The sequence below is a fragment of the Oryctolagus cuniculus genome, chromosome 3 (genome assembly GCF_964237555.1).
Source record: "Oryctolagus cuniculus chromosome 3, mOryCun1.1, whole genome shotgun sequence".
Taxonomy (NCBI): Eukaryota; Metazoa; Chordata; class Mammalia; order Lagomorpha; family Leporidae; genus Oryctolagus; species Oryctolagus cuniculus.
Window position 1 is genome coordinate 180,971,127 of NC_091434.1, and position 19,110 is coordinate 180,990,236.

General features: G+C 55.7%; 1 protein-coding gene across 5 annotated transcripts; it reads right to left on the reverse strand.

Moving 5' to 3' along the window:
• Positions 1 to 25: 25 nt before the first annotated feature.
• EPHB6 (EPH receptor B6) lies at positions 26 to 14,964 on the reverse strand. 5 transcript variants are annotated; one of them, XM_070071584.1, is made up of 20 exons: positions 14,686 to 14,964; positions 10,043 to 10,211; positions 9,535 to 9,640; positions 7,214 to 7,277; positions 6,801 to 6,985; positions 6,446 to 6,510; positions 5,461 to 6,226; positions 4,725 to 4,880; positions 4,048 to 4,398; positions 3,788 to 3,912; positions 3,474 to 3,636; positions 3,014 to 3,128; positions 2,790 to 2,842; positions 2,517 to 2,639; positions 2,152 to 2,399; positions 1,764 to 1,937; positions 1,179 to 1,328; positions 740 to 933; positions 462 to 617; positions 26 to 344 (listed from the first exon to the last, which is right to left on the reverse strand). In XM_070071584.1, exons 5-20 carry the CDS (start codon positions 6,898 to 6,900, stop codon positions 236 to 238), a joined length of 3,048 nt encoding a protein of 1,015 aa, XP_069927685.1. In that variant the 5' UTR covers positions 6,901 to 6,985; positions 7,214 to 7,277; positions 9,535 to 9,640; positions 10,043 to 10,211; positions 14,686 to 14,964; the 3' UTR covers positions 26 to 235. The 5 variants fall into 5 exon arrangements, with proteins under 5 accessions (XP_069927685.1, XP_069927688.1, XP_069927684.1 ...); XM_070071587.1 differs by lacking the exon at positions 10,043 to 10,211 and having other exon boundaries at positions 2,517 to 2,636; XM_070071583.1 differs by lacking the exon at positions 10,043 to 10,211.
• Between the last annotated feature and the right edge of the window lie 4,146 nt (positions 14,965 to 19,110).

Consider the following 19,110-nt stretch of genomic DNA (forward strand, 5'->3'; position numbering starts at 1 on the left):
CCACTGAGGCCTTGACACACCGAACTTGCAAATCCCCCTTTTCGCCTTTAATGTGAGAGACACTGGAGGGGCAGGGGGAGAGGGGCTGCAGCGAGAGCAGCACTGGAGATGACTGCCTGTTGGGTGTCTCTCACGCAGGCCCAGCTGGAGCCGGGCTCGCGCGCACAGGGCCCTCCTCGGCCGCATCCAGGGCTGGGTCACCGGCGTCCTCAGTTCACCGCATCCCGCCCCGGCCTCAGACCTCCACCGAGCCCGGCTGCCTCAGGTGCTGCTGCAGTAGCTGGATGTGCTGTATTAGTTTCTTCTGGTGACCAGCCAGGGTGACACCCAGGGCAGGCAGGTCTCTGGGGGGTGGGGGGGAGGCAGGGGGTCACACCTGGGCCGGCTTCTCCAAGGTCCCAGACACAACCCCTCATGGGCTCCCAGAGCCTCCACCCCCCGCCCCGCCTCTCCCTGCTTACTCCAGGCTGAGCTGAGCCACATCACTGAAGGTGCAGAGGCCAAACTTGGAGAAATTGTCCTGGTAGCACTCCAGTCCAATGGCCGACAGCCAGGCCTGGGGCGAGTCCAGACAAGGAAAGTCCAGGGCCACAGGGTTCAGGAGGGCCTGGGCAGGTCTAAGGGGGGAGGAGCAAGCCGATCAAGCCTCCTCTTCCTCTTAGTCCCCTCTCCTCACTTTTCCTTTCGGCTTGCATCAACCCTCCCTGGGTTCCCCGAGCTCCATCCCTAAGCTCCAGACCTGTCCCCGGGGCCCCCCTCAGCCAGCAGGGTGTCTGGCTTGCGGATCATCTTGTCAAATGCAGCCACCAGCTGGTCAAAGTGAGGCCGCCGGGCACGGTCCTTCTGCCAAGTGTCTAGCATAAGCAGATGTAGTCCGGGTGGACAGCCTGGAGGTGGAGGCAGCCGGAACTCCTGCTCTATGGCATTTAATACCTGGACAACAGAGGAAGAATACGATGACTGGAGGTATTGCATGTGGAGGGGAGTACTTTGTTTTTTAGGTAAGGGGGTAGTTTTTAGGTATCAGATGGTGTATGTGGTTGGAGCAGGGTAAGAACTCAAAAATACACAATGTGAGAGCCCCGGGGTCTCAGAATGTGAATGGGTTAAGAACGGAGAAGGAAGGAGCCTGGGAGGGGCAGGGGCAGGGAGTCGGCGACATCTGGTCACGTGCTCACCTCCTGGTCACTCATGTCCCAGTAGGGCCGTTCTCCATAGCTCATCACTTCCCACATCACTATCCCAAAGCTCCAGACGTCACTGGAGGTCGTGTGCTTCCCATGCGCTAGGACTTCTGGGGCTGCCCAGCGCAGCAAACAACCTGGGCCCTGGGGGTTGGGTTGAGAGCAGCAGGAGCACCAGAGTCACATGACTGAGCAGCTGCTGTGTGCACCTCACTGGACCCTCGCGACAACCCAGCGGGGTGGGAGGGATGATCTTCCGTTTGCCGAGGCAGACGCTGAGGCACGGGGGACACTGACCCCGTGCAAGGCCGTGGGGCTGGAGTGCACAGCAGTAGGACTTGGAACCAGCTGTGCTGACCCTGGGGCTTGCGCACGAGGTGGGTCCAGGTCTGTGACGGTCTCCTGCCCTCTAGTGCCCCCTTTCCTTCCCCCGGTCTGGAGATTCCCTCCATCCAACCCCAGCCCAAGCCTCTGTCTCCCCTCGCCCAGGAGAGCCTCCGTCCCCTCCCACACTGCAGGCTCCCACGAGCCCTCCCGCCCCCCCAGACTCCCGTGCATCCCCCAGGGCTTCACGCTCACCTGAGGACTGTGGCCAAGCCGGGCCACCTTGCACACCAGGTGGCTGTTCACCAGCACGCTGCGGGCCGAGAGCGCGCGGTGTACGAAGGCAAAGCTGGACAGATACTGCATGGCGGCCGCCACTCCCCGCTGCATGGCCACCAGCTGCAGGCTGCTGAACTGGCCCTCCCGCTGCTGAGGGGGCAGAGGGTGAAGTCAGCCAGGGGTGGGCCCACTGCACAGCAGGCATGGGCATGAGCAGGGGGCAAGGGTCAGATTTGGGAACTGGAAAATCAAGGAGAGAGGGAGGGCACAGGAGGAGGGGCAACAGAGAACAGAGGAGTAGGGGTCTGTCTCCCAAGCTTCCCCGGACCCCAGGACACTCCTGCTTCAGCGAAGCTGGACTGACCCTGAGGAAGCTGTCCAGGGGGCCGAGCTCCATGAGCTCTGTCAACACCATGAGGGGGCGGCTCTTGGTGACCACGCCCTCCAGCCGCAGGATGTTGGGGTGCTGGAACTGGCCGAGCACGGCAGCCCGGCCCAGGAAGGCCATCTGCAGGCTCTCGGCACCCCCAGCCCACAGGGCCTGGATGGCCACAGGCTGCTCCCGTCGTCCCCGGGGCTGCAGTCGGCCTCGGCGCACTTCTCCGAAGGAGCCTGGGAGAACAGACGGGTCAGAGGCAAGCGTCCGCCCTGCTGTCTGCAAGGGGTCCTGGCCTGGGCAGGCTGGCGAGGCATCCCCGTCCCCCTGTGCCCTCCTCGCCCTTGTGGTACCTGCCCCAATGACCTCCTCGATCTTGATATACGCAGGGTCTACCTCCCGGGCAAGTTCCCGGATGACCTGGTAGGGGTCCTCGTAGGTGGAGGGGTCAATGTAGCACTTCACCCCGAGCCCTGCTGGGGTGGGAGGTGTGTATTATGAAGCCCTCTCACTTGCACCAGATGGTTCCCGGGGTTGGGGGGCTCCACCTTGGGGGAAGCCGGGCTTCCCTGGCACGCACCCCGTCTGGGCTCCCCACCCCAGGCTCTCCCTCAGCCCACCCTGACCTGGACTGTTGTACTGCTGCAGGTGCTCCGTATAGCCTGTGCCTCGCCGCTTCCTGAGGGAACAGAGACCTGGGATAACTCGCCCATCTCCATCCCCTCACCACCACCCGCCCTGCCTGAACAGGCTGCCCTACGGGGGCGGGCATTAGCTGGGGCGGTGGGAAATGGGCACCAACAGACAGCTGCCGCCACTCGCAGGACTGGCTGGGGTCAGGGGGCCTCACCGTTGGAAGACGACAGCGAGCACGGTGATGGCTGCCAGCAGAAGGAAGGCCAGGGCCCCCAGGATGGAGCCGATCACCAGGGAGAGTCTCTCTGGAAGCTGGGAGGACAGCTCACCTGAGGGACCAGCCGCCAGGGTCACAGACTGCCACTCCCCCCAGGCACCCACCATGCCCAGCTGCCTGTCTACACCACATCCCTTCACAGCACGCCCGTGCACATAGACTCTGCCGACGCCTGCAGACATACGTGCACACACGACAGGCGTGCGGCCCTACATCCCTGCACACACCACACACAGCACCCCTAGGCCCCGAGCTGCACTGCCCAGCCGCAGCAATGTCCTCACAGCCTTTCCCACAGAGCCTCCGGGCTGGAGGACACTGGGGCAGGGTTCCAGGCCCGGACAGGGACCCCGCCTCTCCTCACTACCCCCGGGACCTCGGCCAGGCCCCTCCGCACCTTGAGGCAGTGTCTGGAAGTAGACCTTGCCCCCGTAGGGGCCGTGGCCAGCAGCGGTCCGCGCCCGCACCTGGAAGCCGTAGATGTGCCCGGGACTCAGCCGTGTCACAGTGGCAGTGTTGGTCTCACTGGTCAGGGTGAAGGAGTGGGACTCGTCCTCGGCCTGGGGGTAAGGGCTGCTCACTCCCTGCCCAGCCTGTGCGGCCCCTCCCACCTACTGCCACGGCCACGGCCCCCACGGCCCTCCCCCGAGGACACGGTGCCGGGGCTGCAGGTCCCCGAGCGTCTCTTCTTGGCATGGGTTTCCTGCCCACCTGGTCATAGTAGCGCAGCTGATAGTCAAGGATGTTTCCATTGGTCTGGTCAGGCTGTGGCCAGGACACGGTGATGCTGTTGGCGGCCCGACTCACCTGGTGCACCACAGGGACTGCAGAGGGCACTGGGAGGTGGGAGAGGGGGTGAACAGGGTGCACCCCTGAGGGGTGGGTGCACTGGGATTCCAGGGCCCTCAGCAGGTGGGCTGGAGCACAGGGCAGGTTAGGGGGTCCAAAGGTGGAGGAGGCAAAAGGCTCACCTTCGTGGCTGGTGCTGACGTTGATGGCCGCCGCCTGCGGAGGGTTGGGGCTGAGCTCAGACACTCCATTGACAGCCTGCACCTCCAGGATGTAGGGCACATGGGCTCGGAGGCCCCCCACTAACACTCGGCTCTCAGTCAGGCCCCTCTGGCGGGGGTCGAAGTGCACTTCGTCCCGACAGCGGCGACAGGTGGCACCGCTGCCGGGCTCCTGGTGGCCTCCACACTCCTTGCACACAACATTGAAGAGCAGGTCCCCTCGGCCTCCCAGCTCCTGAGGCAGGCGCCAGTGCAGCATGGTCGCGGAGCCTTGCACCTCGAACCAGAGCTCCCTGGGAGCTGACGGAGGGCCTGGCAGCGGGGTGCAGGGTGGGACAGGGACAGGAAGGGGGGAGTTGTAGAGCGGAAGTGATTGAGGACAGAACGGGGTGGGGAAGGTGGACGGCCCAGAGGGCAGGGAGTGTGTGTGTTTGGGGGGTGGGTAAAGCAGCAGATAGCAGAGTCAGTGGGAGGAGGGAGGGAGGAAACCAAGGAAACGGGAGAGAAAGAAGTCACTGGAAATGCAAAGGGCCCCACAGTGGTGTCCTTCCAGACAATCCGCTCCCAGCCCTCTCCCAGGCTGTCTCCCATGCTGGGCTGGGTTGGTGGGGGTGGGAGGGTAGTGGGGAGGAACTCACCAGTGCAAGGGGCCTCTGGTGGGTCAGAGCTGGCCCGGTAGAAGCCCTCGAGGCAGGGGCAAATAGGGGCTGCAGGGACAGGGGCGTGGCTGCGGGCAGGGCAGGGTGAGCAGGGGCCATTCCCAGCCAAGGCCTTGTAGAAGCCTCCAGGGCAGGCTAAGCAGGCAGAGGAGAGAAGAGGCGTCACACTCACATCAGCCATCTACCACGAGCTCCCCAGAGCCCGTTTTCTTAACGTCACCCTTACTTGCTCCTCCCTCCAGCAGACTAATTCTGCCACTCACTGGGCCAGACCACATTTCCACTGACAGAAGTGTGCGGCACCGGGGGCTTTAGGCAAGCCAGGCCCCCAGTGCAGGTGTTCCCGGCCTGCTTGTAAACCATTCCTGTGCAGAGGTCGCCCGCAGCAGCTCCGTTCTCCTTAGCCTTACCCATAGCCGCCTCCTATCGGAATCCTGGCCAGCTGGCCTTGCAAGGAGCCTTCCCCAACTCAGTGGTAGATGGGGGCAGGGGGCCCCACCCGAGGGTAACCTACGAGTCTAACAGCTTTTGGTCTCCAGCACTTCTTGGGCCCGACACCCTAGAATTCTTAACATTTGCTACGGAAGGCTGCAGACATTTCAGGTCAGTGAGCAAGAGCAAGCTTGTCTACTTTGGGGGCTGGCTTATTCCTGACTGTTGGGGGACAAAATGAAGTCTGGGCTGCCCAGGAGTGGGGGCTGAAGTGGGCTCTCACCTTGGCAGGCCTTGTCTCCACGAGCAGGCTGGTGTCCAGGCTGGCAGCGGCAGCCGCCGACGGCTACCATCCACTTGCCCTCCCCGTTGCAGTGCAGCCTTGGGGGGCTGCCCCCGGCTTGGCCCCCCACTCCATCCTCCTCTGGCTCTGCATGAGCTACACAGGTGCCCGCAGCTGCCACCAAGGAAGCCCCCCCGGCCCCACTGGCCTGCGTCTCGGGAAAGGAGGCAAAGGCCCGAAGCACAGCCGGGCAGGTGTAGGAGAAGAGCTTGACGGCTACGAGGGCCAAGCAGGCCCCGGTGTCCTGGAAGGCCACGTAGAAGCCGCGCTGGGTGAGAGGGCCGAAGCTGCGCTCTTTGACATTCAGCTGCAGCCCAGTGCGCGGCCCCGCCCTGTGGGCTCCCACGGCCCACGCAGAAGAGGAGGACGCAGAGGCGGGGAAGCTCTCGTCGGCCGCGATGGTGTCCACCTTGGTCCAGCGCTTGAGGTGCCAGGCTGTGGTGCCCTCAGGGCTGTCAGGCTCCTCGGCCTGGCGGTAGTACAGGGTGAAGGTCTCCCGGCAGGTGCCCCCGCTCACTCCCAGGCTGGAGCACGCCCGTACTGAGAAGTGCAGCCGGATGTGTGCCCTCTGCGCCCCTCGGCGCTCCACAAAGTGTGTCTGCAGCCAGTTGTCCTGCCCGGTGCCCGGCGGGGCCCCCGCCACGTGGCACGCCTCAAAGGTGCGGGTCAGCCGGCGCTGGTCATCCAGAACGCTCACCTCGTCCCACTGCAGAGGGGCCAGGGACAGTGTCAGCGGGAGGGTGGGAGACTTAACAGTGAGGACAAAAAAGCAGGGAGAGGAGACCCTGAAATCCTGCTCCACTGGTGGGAGGGGGTCTCGTTCCAGCTGTCTTTCCCAGGGAGGTTCCTCCCGATTCCCACTCTCAGGGAACCACCAGGGGCAGGGGCAGGGACAGTGGGCTGGGACCTGAAGCAGGACACTCACCCCACCTGGAGGGTAGGTGAGCCAGCCAATCTCAGACGTCTCTCCTGTCGTGTCCAGTAGCACCTCTGCCCAGAGATAAGAGGCACACATGGTGGCCGAGCCTCCAGCCAGCACTGTTAACCCCCACGCATCCCCCCGCTGGGAAGAAATGAACGCCCCTTTCTGGTCCATTTAGTTTGCCAGCAGGGGCACAGCTGTCTGTCAGAATCCTGGCTCGGAAAAATCTGACCCGGTGCTGGGGCCCCTCCCTACTTCTTTCCCTCTTTAGATGTGTTTCCTTTGTTCTGAAACTTTCCTGGGTCTCCACTGGCCACTGGGGCTGGGGGGGTTCTCCTGTCTCCTGCCCCCCTCTCACCTTCCAGAGCCAGAACGGAGGGCGCCAGGACCAGGACCCACAGGCTGCACACCATGCCCACCACTCCACTGCTTGACCAGGAAGCCCCCTCAGTAGCCATGGGGCATCTTCAGGGCTCCCACCATGGCCCTGGCCACCACCCTGCGCCCAGGCCGGGCTGTGGCTTTAGCAGCCGAGCTTGTTTCCTAGGGAGACACACAGGCCCGCGAGAGGCAGGTGGGAGGAGGGCTGCATTTTCAGAAACAGCCCAGACCCATACAACTCCCAAGCTACCCCAGCTCCAACCACCAGGCAGGAGCAGCAGGGAACAGACAGTCTCCCTCAAGACTGCAAATTCCCGCATCCTGGAGAGTCACCTGCCAAGCCAGTCATTCCCACCTCCTGCAGGTGACGCAGGTGCATTCCTTTCTTACCCTTTTCTTCTAGAAAGAGCTCTCCCAGCGTTTCCTCTGTCTCCTGCCTTCCTCCAACAGCCACCTGGTTAGGAAGTTAGGAGATTCTTCTCACTAAAGGCAGGTGGGTCAGAAGCGGATGATCACAAAATCTGCCTGAAGCCCTGCAACACTCTGGGCATTTCTGGAGCAGGGAAGCAGGAGGGACAGAGAGAGAGGACCGTGGGGCACGAGCGGAGGGAGCGGAGGACAGACGGAAAAGGAATCCAGTTCCTGGAGATTCCGTCTGATAAATGAGGCAGCGTAGGGAGGGGGTCAGAGCAGGCAGCCCTGGCAGATGCTTTGTGAGTGAAGGTTCTCTGTCCCGAGGGGCTTGTTTCCTCCTGTAGCTTAGACAAAAAATTAACGCGTGGCCCAAGCCCATGGGAAGACGCTCCTTGTTTTCCCACCATGAAGGAAAGTGTATTGAAACAGGGAGAGGCCACGTGCCATGGATCGAATGTTGCTGCCTACTCCCCTTTGCAGACTGAAATCCCAACCCCCACGGGAAGATGCTCAAGCATGGGGCCTCCAGCAGGCCATCAGTGCCTCACGAAAGAGACCCAAGGGCTCTGCCAATGCCCTCCCAGCACAGTGAGGAGAGGGCTGTGTCCAGAGCCTGGCCTCCAACTTCCAGCCTCCATAACCATGAGAAGCGGAATGCTACCATCTACCAGTCACTCGGGCTATAGTACTCAGCCTCATCTACAGGTCACTCAGGCTATGGTACTCAGCCTCATCTATAGGTCACTCAGGCTATGGTACTCAGCCTCATCTACCAGTCGCTCAGGCTATGGTACTCAGCCTCATCTACCGGTCACTCAGGCTCTGGTACTCAGCCTCATCTACCAGTTGCTCAGGCTATGGTACTTAGCCTCATCTATAGGTCACTCAGGCTATGGTACTCAGCCTTATCTATAGGTCACTCAGGCTACGGTACTCAGCCTCATCTACTGGTCACTCAGGCTATGGTACTCAGCCTCATCTACCTCACTCAGGCTATGGTACTCAGCCTCAATTATAGGTCACTCAGGCTATGGTACTCAGCCTCATCTATAGGTCACTCGGGCTCTGGTACTCAGCCTCATCTATAGGTCACTCGGGCTATGGTACTCAGCCTCATCTACCGGTCACTCAGGCTATGGTACTCAGCCTCATCTACCGGTCACTCAGGCTATGGTACTCAGCCTCATCTACCTCACGCAGGCTCTGGTACTCAGCCTCATTTACAGGTCACTCGGGCTATGGTACTCAGCCTCATCTATAGGTCACTCGGGCTATGGTACTCAGCCTCATCTATAGGTCACTCGGGCTATGGTACTCAGCCTCATCTACCGGTCACTCAGGCTATGGTACTCAGCCTCATCTACCGGTCACTCAGGCTATGGTACTCAGCCTCATCTACCTCACGCAGGCTCTGGTACTCAGCCTCATTTACAGGTCACTCGGGCTATGGTACTCAGCCTCATCTATAGGTCACTCGGGCTATGGTACTCAGCCTCATCTACCGGTCACTCGGGCTATGGTACTCAGCCGCAGCTGGCACAAAGGACTGAGGTAACACCGTACCTATGAGATGGATGATGCAGCTGTTGGAGGACTTTCGGGAAGTGGGTTTTCTTACGCGCACCATGCTTATGAGTTCACCTTGTACACTGTGTGCCGAGTTCAAACGCAGCTTCACTTCTAAGAAGTGCTCCAGGTACCACACACTTGTATTGGTTTGCACAATAACTATGTTATTCATGTGAACTGTGTACAAGGAAGAGGACTAATCTAATTACTCTCCAACAGGAAGATGGTCAAACAATGATGGTTCATGCTTAAAAAGCAAGCGGGGCTACTGCTGATGTAGTGACATGGAAACCATTTCTGCGTGAGAGTGGCGCAGTGGAGCACGGTGCAGAGCAAGCTCTCATCGTGGACTGGAGGAAAAGCAGGTGCATACTCAAGAAAGAACACACAGAACCTGAGACAGCCAAAGGAGAGGACTGGGGGCCTTGCAAGGGAAACTTACATTCTCTGTATTTTCTTGATTTTTGTATTTTTTTTAAATCTTGCATATGTATTTTCTTTTCTATTAAATCATTAACTAAAAGTTCCTTTAAAACTGTAGATAATAACTGTTAATAAAATGAATCAAGATGTTCATGCCCTCAAAATGATTTCAGAGAATTACCTAACAAGCTACCGCTTATGGAAAACCTTCCTGGGCCTTTAAAAGGCATGGCCCTTGCTCATGAGCGAGTGAACAGAGGTGTGGGTGCCTCCTGGGTCACTGGGAAGATTTGCAGGCTCAGTACCTGCTCTGCCGCTTGGCCTGGGGATGGTGGGTCTCTAGCTCTCCCCGTGACTGAGTCTCGAACGCCAGTGGGTTGTGTGCACAAGAGCAGTGGAATCCATGTATTTCTGTTGAGAGGAGAAACAAGAGGCATCGTTGCATGGATGGCACAGAAACAGGACTGAGCCGTCCCCCCTGCCCCCACCAAGTTAACTCTAATGGAAGCTGAGATCTGTTTCCTCCTAGATATGCCTGCTCCTGTGACACAAAATGGAACTGAAAACTACATATCACAATGAAAATGCAATCAAACTAGGCAACTATATTACCTGTGATCAATAAACCCTGATTTTTGTCCCTCTCAATCTTTTTTTTTTTTTTTTTTTTTTTTTTGCAACACGGGCTGTATCATAAAATAGTCTTTCATGTCACCCCCAGGAGGTTAAGAAGTTACCAGGGAGAGAACCCATTTCTGCAAATGTATGGGCTGACATGGAGTGGGCACCTGCCAACTGGCCACTGTCCCTTACCTTTCATCCCTCTACCACCCAGAAGCCTTCCCACAGGACAGTCTGTTCCCAGGAAGCAGAGCTCTTTGCAGATACTGCCCCAGATGCTGTCAGGATCATTCGCAGGTTAAGTAAGTGCTTCACAGAACGGGGAGGCCACGCAGTAAGGAGCACACACAGCTCTTAACCTCTGTAACACAGGAGCCGTCACCAAGGGCTGCGCAGTAAATCTCCCAAAGCAATTCACGCTGAAGCCGCATCTCTCGCCCAGCTTAATGTGGAGTCAGGCTTGATACAGCAAAGCCAACCAGATTCTGTCCAGAGTAACAGTCTTTAGGAACAGGGTTTTCAAGAACGGAAAATGCCAGAGGCAAGTTTTTGAACAATGAGGGCTATTTTACCATTTTCCCAGAAGATATCCTTTAAAGAGACTTTTTCAGTCAGAACATGGATGGATTCTATAATCTACACAAAGAAGAAACAGTGGGAACTGTGCCTTCTTAAATTTACAACTAGACAAATAATCAAGGAGAAGGAATAATAAGTATTTTGGAAACATCTCAATGAATTATCTTTGAAAGATGGAAAAACAAGATAGATAAGACACACTGCTGATAGTATCAGCTGTAGCATAAGGAACATTCTAGAAGATGAAAAATGGCCAGGAATTTGCCTGGATGACCCACAATTCTAGCAAAGCATTCACTTCAGGCTGTAACACAGGGTGCGTGCACAGCCTTGCATGCATCCTAATGACAACACGAAGCTGGCCTATCTCCAGAACACCCAGAAAGAGCAAAAGCAATTATGAAATGTTACAGCCACTCAGTTCCCACCATCAAGGAGAATCAGAGAGAGAAGGATCCAATGGGCACACTGCATGTGGATTGCCACTTGAGTAATTTTGGGGAAGCTTACTGAGAACAAAGATAATCATTAAAAAGAAATGGTTGAGGACCTTAAAGTACCCAGAAGTGTACTTTTGATATTGCATGAGGACTTCTTTTAGATTCAGATCCAGAAGACTGAAGGTGATAAACAGGTTTCTTCAGGGAAAAAAAAAAAAGAAAAGAAAAATTGTTGCTGAGTCAGATAGGGAAGGTAGGTCAGATCTTGCTTATCAAACAAACCAGATAAATTCAGGTCTTTTTTTTTATGTATAAAAGAATCTGAGTGTACCTCTACTGAAAGATGAAAATAGGAGGAAACTTTATGAAGATATGGAATAAATTGCTGTCAGCTAATTCCTACCACTGCAAATTCTTTTGAAGCAGTTTCAAAGGCAGAAACATAAGTGACAAGAACACGGCTGCTTGACATGCCGGGAATACTAACCAAGCAAGACTTAGAACTTGATTTTCAAAGGTGCCTTCGATGGTCGCGTACACCGACAGTTTCTGCAGTGGGTCCAGGAGAGCCTTCTGGGTGTGCAGCCGGTCCACTCCCGCTGCCAGAAGAGGTGAAGAGGCCCTGGAGGGCGGGCCTTCTTGTTCCTCAGACCCTGAGTGCTTATCTTCTCTAGCTCACGAAAGGGAACTAACGAGGGTTTAGACAATTCTAACACAAGCAAATGCAGAAAGTGGATCCCCATCAAGAAAACACTACAATTTCAGATGTGTGTAAAGTCTTAAAAATACAAAACACTAGCAGCAACAGAAACGTGGATATAAAGTGATTGCTTAGAATATGAGACTGATCAAAGTTTCAGGTGACAAAAATTGCATCCTATGACTTATTTCTTCCCTCAGATCCTCTGAACACATTACTTTATGGCTTTATGATACAATGGGCACGATACAGTCACTTTTTTTTGGTTTACAAAACAAAGAGAATTTCTCTTGGGCCTCAAGGTTGTATTTGGTATTCAGAAATTGGCAAAAATTAATTTGTAGATTCTTAGCTTACATAAAGTACATCTTATGAAGTGTTTATCTATGAAGGTAAAAGATTCAAAAACAAATGAGTAAATCTTCAAGAATTTGAGAAAATTAATTCTGCTCAAATGAAATGCTAAAAATGATACTTTCATAAAAAAATCAACTTACATAATAGCTGATGCACCTGAAATCACAAAGTGAATTTTTACAAATGTAATAATCTAAGCTACTGAGCTTGGAGGAAGGTATGGCAGAAGATACATTAGGCCGTTAAAACTGATTACTGTTGGAGGTAGAAATAGAGGAGGGTGAGTGGGCAGTGGTTAACTGTCTCACACATATCTGTATTGTCTTTCTTGTTATAATAAGCACACCTTATTTTGTAATTAAAACAATCTCATAATTAAAAATCTTAACAAAGCAGAAGACATTTTAAAAATCTAGGCAAATAGAGCAAGTGCTTACATTTTATCTCCTGTTCCTTTTTTCCCCTCTGGGTTTTAAAATATCTAGACATTTTCATCAACAAGAAAGTAGGGCTGGCGAGGCAGGAGGAACTGAGAGGGAATGAGGGAAATAATGTGGCCAAGAAAAGCAGAGTAACTTTTATCCCTACATGTTCTTTAAGCTTTCCCAAGAAGTTCCAGCTGTCCCAGGCGCAACGCCGTACTTCTCTTCCACGACGCCGTGCAAAGGGCTGGGACAACCGACCGCGGAAAGCAGGGGAACGCTTGCAACGCGTTGCAAAGGGTGCCCAGCAGGCTGCAGAGTCAGTCCAGGGTGTGGGGGGGGGGCAGCATCCCAAGGGCGAAGGGCCATGGGGTGGGGGTCTGGCAGGCTGCTGGGCTGCTTCTCACACCTGTTAGCCACAGGGTCAGAGTGGGAGGCATCAGCACCGGGCCCTGTCCTCTGCCCCGCTCTGCAGCTGCTGACCACCCAGGAAATGCCAGTGTAATCCTGCTCGGCTTACTGCTCAGCCTGTACCCTTTCATGTCCGCGGCACAGATCCACAGCTCCCTCTGCGTGCTCTGGCCTCCTGCCTTGAGAAGCAGCCCATCAGTCGTAGTGGCATCATCCAGGGAGGAGGTGGCTGTCTTCCGCCCCAGCTGGAGGAGCCAGGTTATGGATTACCTAGCCCAGGCCAGTCCTGTGTCCCTCGAGGCCGCCCACTCAGACAAATGTGCCTCCCACTCCTAGGCTGTGGAGCCGGGGGAGGCTTTTAAGATGCAGGCAGTGTCTGGGTCTAGCCAGCCAGCCAGCCACGTAGAATGAGCCACTCTGCGCTCAGAGCAGGGACATCCGTGGCTCAGGAGAAGAGCACCAGGGAGGTGTTGGGGCCAGCAGTAATTGATGAGTAAGTGCAGGATGGTGGGAGAAAGCCCCGACTGCCAGAAGCAGACCCTGTGAGAGAGGCTGTCTGAAGATGAACACACCAGGCAGAGCGCATGAGGCGAGGCGGGCGGGAGCAGCGAGTGTGTGCCCGAGCACGTCCCTCCGCGAGGGCTCCCACAGCCCCTCTCCCTCGCCTGCAGCCCCTGCTCCACCCCAGAAGGCGTTCCTGCACAAACCCCTGGGCGGGCTGGCAGAGAAAGGGAGACCTGAGGCTGCACAACCCCTCCAGGCTCTGCTGCCCACTTCTCCCTTGAGTGGGGTGGGGACACAGCGCCTAGCGCTCACGTTCAGGAATTGGCAAGGAGTCAGAAGAGTTGCTGTCCCGGGGAGGGGGGGTCCAGCCTCTCCCAGGCTCAGGCCTCCCAGGCTGTTGCCCCCCAGTAACTCAGTGGTCATGGCCAGCCCATGATCTCGCAGCCCAGATGCCCCAAGAGACTCCCAAGGCCACGAGGACCGTCTGCAGGACCTCCTTCCACACTGAAGGGCCACTGAGCTGACCACACCAGCTGCCCCGCTGAGCACCCCCTCTCAGCACCCCATCACTTGGGCAGCCTGCCTGGACTGCACACAGCTCCACATCTCCTTCCCACTGGTCTCTCAGCTCAGGCTCATCACGGCCCAAGTCAAGCTCGCCTGGTGGGTGGAGGGCCAGGGTTAACTGATGGGGAACAGGCTGGGCGGCTCCTCTCCACGGGCACTGCCAGGGACGTTACAACATCGGCTATGCTGGGCCCATGCCAGCTCCCCCAGGGATGGGAGGAGAGAGGGTGCCAGACGGCCGAGATCAGCAGGTGGGGGTGGGGGACAGGCAGGGCCAGGCACCCAAATGCAGAGGTGGAGGTGAGGCAGGCCAAGCAGGAGACTTTGGCTGCAACTTGAGTATTACGGGGCTGGGGGCCCTGGAACCAAGCCTTCGTCCCCACCTCCGAGGCTTAAATGTGGTGATGGGGGGTTGGGGGTAGCTAGGGCAGGTGTGGGATCAGCCTCTTGGCTCCTCCCAGCTCCAAGGGGATTGGAGAGATGCCACTGGAGTCAGAGAGACGGACACTGTTTAGAATGCTGGGAGCCCGGCCTCTGAGAGGAACCCCCAGCCCCAGAGCAGGACCCCCAAGCTATAGGCAGAACAGGGCCTGTGGGAACACAGTGGGAGCGATCCTTACAGCGTCGCTGATGGCTGTGGTGGTGTGGTGGGGTCAGGTTGGCCAGTTCATCACCCCTCACGAACCCAGCTCTTGCCTTGGGGAGAAATACTCCGTACTCCCCGAGGAGGTTCCCCAGGACCTGCAGAGGCCCTGGGTGGGGGGGTCCCTCTACTTTGGCAAATCTTAATCCATCGGTTCCCAAGCACACCCGTCCGCTGACCCCCCCAACGCAGCCGGCGACCCCAGGGCTCACCTTCCCGCCGGCCGAAAGCTCCGCAGGTCTGAGCCCCCGAAGCCCCACGGCGGAGCTCGCGGGGCGCCGCCCGCGTCCTCTCGGGTCCGGGAACCCCACTGCCCCGCGGCCGGGGTCCGCGCGTCGCCGCGAGTCTCTGAGATTCAGGGGCTGCTCCGGAGGCGGGGCGCCGGAGGAGGCTCGCGCAGGGCCCGCGTCGCGCTCGCCGCCGCCGAGCCGGCTCGCGGGTCCCGCGCCCGCTCCTCCGGGGCGAGCGCAGCCCGGCCCGCCCCCTGCGCGCCCGGCCCGCCCCTCCCGGTCCCTCCGGCCGTCCTCTCGCTCCCCTCTTCCGGGGCGCCGAGCCCGTCCTCCCGGCCTAGGCGGCGAGCGCGCGGCGGAGGCGCGGGGGAGAGCGCGGCGGAGGCGCGGGGCGCGCCCGGGGCCCCGCCTGTGCGCCGAGGAGGGGCGGCCCGCGGCCGGGCCGGCGGCTGCCAGGGGGCTTTAACGCCTGCGGCGGGCGCCCACGCGCGTTCCCTGGCGCCTGCCCGGCTCTGGGGCTGGGGCGCCGGTGTGGACAGAGGTGGGGAAGGGACGAGAAGGGGGCGGCGGGGGAGGGAAGCGGAGCCCTCGCTGAGGGGCGTGCGCGTAGGGGAGCGGCTCCCCTCGCCGGGCCCCTGCCTCCCTCCGCGCTCCCCGAGGGGCAGGGGTGCAGTCCCGCGGTGGGGGCCCGGCTCCGACCCGGCCTGGCCAAGCCGCTGCACCTCCTGCGCCCGCGCTGCGGAGAGGACCGGCCCGGCCGCGGGGAGAGGCGGTGGAGGTACTCTCTGGGGGTGCAGGGGCGCCCCGAGGAGGCCGGTTCCCGCCCGCCCCGCACCTCTGAGGGGTCGGGGGTCTTTTGTTTTCGGTGCTGCGGGGCCGGGCTGGGGTCTTCCCCCGAGGTGCTGCTACCACCTGCTGGCTCTTTCGGGGAGCGCGGGCGCCCGCTGCTCGCCCCTTCTGGCTCCGTCCCACTGCTCTCGCCTATTGAAGGCGGGGTTCGGGAGGCACCAGCTGGAAATGGGCAGAAACCGGAGAAAATTGGGAGAGGTCTGCGAGCCCAGTAGCGGGCACCTGGGAGACACAACAGGCTTTAATGAATTGACGGGATGAGCGATAGCGGGAAAGATAAAGGCGACTCAGCGCGGTTTGTTCACTCACACTATCCGGAGTCGGGTCATAAGCCCGATGATGCTTCCTACTTCTGCATTTGGACATCAGTAACTCCACTTGCCCTGCTGGACCTAACTCTGTCTTGTGTCTTCCCCTTTCCCTGGAACTCAGTGGTAGAGGGCTCGCTTCGCTGCCTATCAGTTATCGCCAAAGAGGCTTTTGTGAAAAAAAATCGGAATTTATACTGTGTCTAGTATTACATAACTCAAGATCCTAAATATACTAACATGCCCATTGCCAGAAATCTGTGGGTACATTGGGAACCTAAAATAGTAATAGAGCACGTAATTAAGTTATAGGAACATAAAAGCATCCACTAAACCAAAACCAACACAGGTTTCTTTACAAAGCCCAGCAATCCCACACATACCGTGTGTTGACATCGTGGTACAGACACTAGTATTCCTCTCTGTTGTATGACTTGTGCCACTGTAGGTGCCTGTAGTGTGTAATTAAGCTTTTGCCGTTCAAGGCTCGTGCAATTAGTTATTTTTCTCTTGTTGATAAAGTTTGAGAGGCATCTAGTTTTTAAAGAAAGCACCATGATACTCATGATGCAAGGAGGTTCAAATTTGTGATGGCAGTTGGCCTTGTATTATAGACGTCTGTGTGTTTTCAGACCGTTTTAATAGTAGGTGGATAGCAATGGACTGCGTTGTTGAATCATGCTGCAATCTGCATCTGTTTAAAAAGCGAAGCAATAAATTCCTTTATAAAGTTGGACATAAATTTTGCAATAATTTACTCAGTTCCTGGCACACATTAGGTGCATAGAAGTGTTTTAGAAAGAATGAATAAAAAACGTATTCAAACTTGTGTGCTGAAAGGCATGCCCTGGCCAAGTCTGTGGCTCATAGGATTCGTCATCCCTGGCACAGTTATCTGTAATGTAAATCTGGAGCCTTCAGGAGCTCCAGAGTAGGAAGCTCCAGGTGGGATGAGGCAGCTTCCTGATTTGTTCTACCTCTTTCCTTGTTGTCACTGCGTTTTTGCCTCCCTCTTGGGGTTTTCTTTTTTCAGTGTCTGTTACTCCTCAAGGAAGCTCACTTTTCTTCTTCCTTATTTCCCCTTAGAATAGCTAATGCAAGCTGACGTTATTATAAACAAAGAGCTTTGCAAGTAATTTCAGCGATAAGAATTCTAGTAGCGCAATAAAGGCGTTTCTGAACTTCCATATTTCTCATTCTAAGACGTTACTTATGGCTCCCAAGCACGTCTCTGAACTGTCTTGAGGCCCTGTGGTCTCTGCGTGTGATCCAATTTCCTAAAACTGGAGTTTGGTTTTACCAAATAGTTTGCCATTGAAAGTATTGGATTTCTACAACTGAGTCTTTTTTCTTTTTCTTTTTTCTCTTCAGAACTTCTAGAGTGTTCTGGGGTTATTTTATGGAACTAGTTTCCCTAAAAGACAAACCCAGATTACAATGTATTTGTATACCAGTGGTGATTGATACCCTAGATGGTGGTTTCTAAAGATTCCCTATCATAGTCCTGCATTTGGTATTACTTTATAATATTTATTATAACATAACAAAATAACAATAACAAGGTATTCCAAGGTATTGTTGGATAGAAACAGAGTAGCTCTTCTCTCATCTAGAATATGATCTCAGTTAAGGGCCGACTTAAGATGCACTCCACAGAAAAATTGTGCAGCGATGGCTTGAACCAGTTAGGTCACATGGGAATGCTATGATGGCTGCAGGTCAGCGAGACTCCATGTGTAGTGTGAAGCCTTATTCTCAGGTTCTCAGGGTATCTGCCAGGACTCCAGTTATGCCGTCTGTCAATTTCAAGCAAGAAAAAGGGACCGCCGCTGAAGAGAGAGAGCCAGCTAAGTTAGTACTGTTCAAAGAGAGTTTCTGGGAACTCCACTCAGGGACCTCACCTTATATAGAGTGGACCAGGACTGTGTCACATGACCGCCTCTATGTGCAAGACATTGGGAAAAGCTTTCTGCACCAAATCAAACCAAAGTCCTGTTAGTAAGAGAGAAGGAGAGAAAGGACATTAGACAGGCACCAAGCAGCCTCTGCCACAATGAGACGAAATGATCCCAATTATGTCTTTTCCTGCCATCACAATGATGGAGCCTTTTTAGAGGACATTCTTGCTGTCCTTTCCTGCTCTAGCCGTCATCTCAATCCTGTTTCCAGTGTTCTCAGAGATTTCCCCGAAGTTAGTGCAGTGGTTGGAAATGGCAGGTGCCTCCGTTGTCTAAAATAACTAAGGCACTATCTCAAAAGAAAAGGAAGAAATGTGCTGTCACTGGTACAATGAGAGTTGATAACATTCTAGCCTTGAATAAGGGTTCACGCGGTCTGCACATGCAGAACAGGAGTGGTCCCTGCCCCACGGCACTCTGCTCCCTTCCTGGCCCGTGTCGTCTCCGTTCAGGTCCAGATGGGAGATGGCTGATCTGTAGGGAGGAGTGTGTGTGTGTGTGTGTGTCACTGCAGTTGGCTCCAGCTGTGGTCCCAGACAGGGCTCTCTGAACACATCCATGTGCCCAAACAGGAAGGGTGCCCTGCCTTCCCGAGAGACCTGTCTTCTAGTCTTATATTTGCCTGGAACGTTTTCCAGTTCTCAGACTCCTGGATAATCCCTTGTTTTAGATTATAAATCTCTGTCTACCTTCATACAGGATTCTGAGAACACATCCCATCAGACCTTTAAGTGCCAACAGCAGAGTGGAACAAGTCGTTATCAAGAGTGAATAACAGAACTTGTAATCTTTTATAAACTGGAGGTGGCCCTTCAGTAGTGGTAAGATTTCTGAGCTTCATATTGAAGTGCCTGGGCTCAAGTCCCCGATTTGCTTCCAATGCCAGCTTCTTACTAATGCACACCCTGGGAGGCAGCAGGAGATGGCCCCAGTACTTGATGTCTCTCACCCTCATGGGGAACACAGATTGGGTTCCAGGCTCCTTGTTTTGGCCTGGCCCAGCCCCAACTGTTGTGGGCATCTGGAGAGTGAAACAATGCATGAAAGATTTCTCTCTCTGTCTCTGCCCTTCGAAAAACAAAAAAACAAACAAAAAAAAATGGAGGCAAAGTGGAAAATGAGTAAAGAAATAAGAGTTTAAAGTTTTCACTTTATATTCTTAACAAGTTAAAAGCAGATGTGGAGCTATTTTTAAAGATTGGGATATAAATGGTATATAAAAAAAAGACCATCACAATAGTTGAAATAAAACCTCAGTCATGCAGAAAAAAAATAACTTACGACAAATCGGT

What these genes read in the sequence shown, in the direction of transcription:
- EPHB6 (XM_070071583.1), bottom strand. Translation starts at nt 6,900, where the DNA reads ATGGCTACTGAGGGGGCTTCCTGGTCAAGCAGTGGAGTGGTGGGCATG. An exon ending in TCACCTACCCTCCAGGTGGG is followed by an intron (nt 6,227 to 6,445) that starts GTGAGTGTCCTG and finishes GCCCCTCTGCAG; the next exon opens with TGGGACGAGGTGAGCGTTCT. An exon ending in GCAGCAGTACAACAGTCCAG is followed by an intron (nt 2,640 to 2,789) that starts GTCAGGGTGGGC and finishes CTCCCACCCCAG; the next exon opens with CAGGGCTCGGGGTGAAGTGC.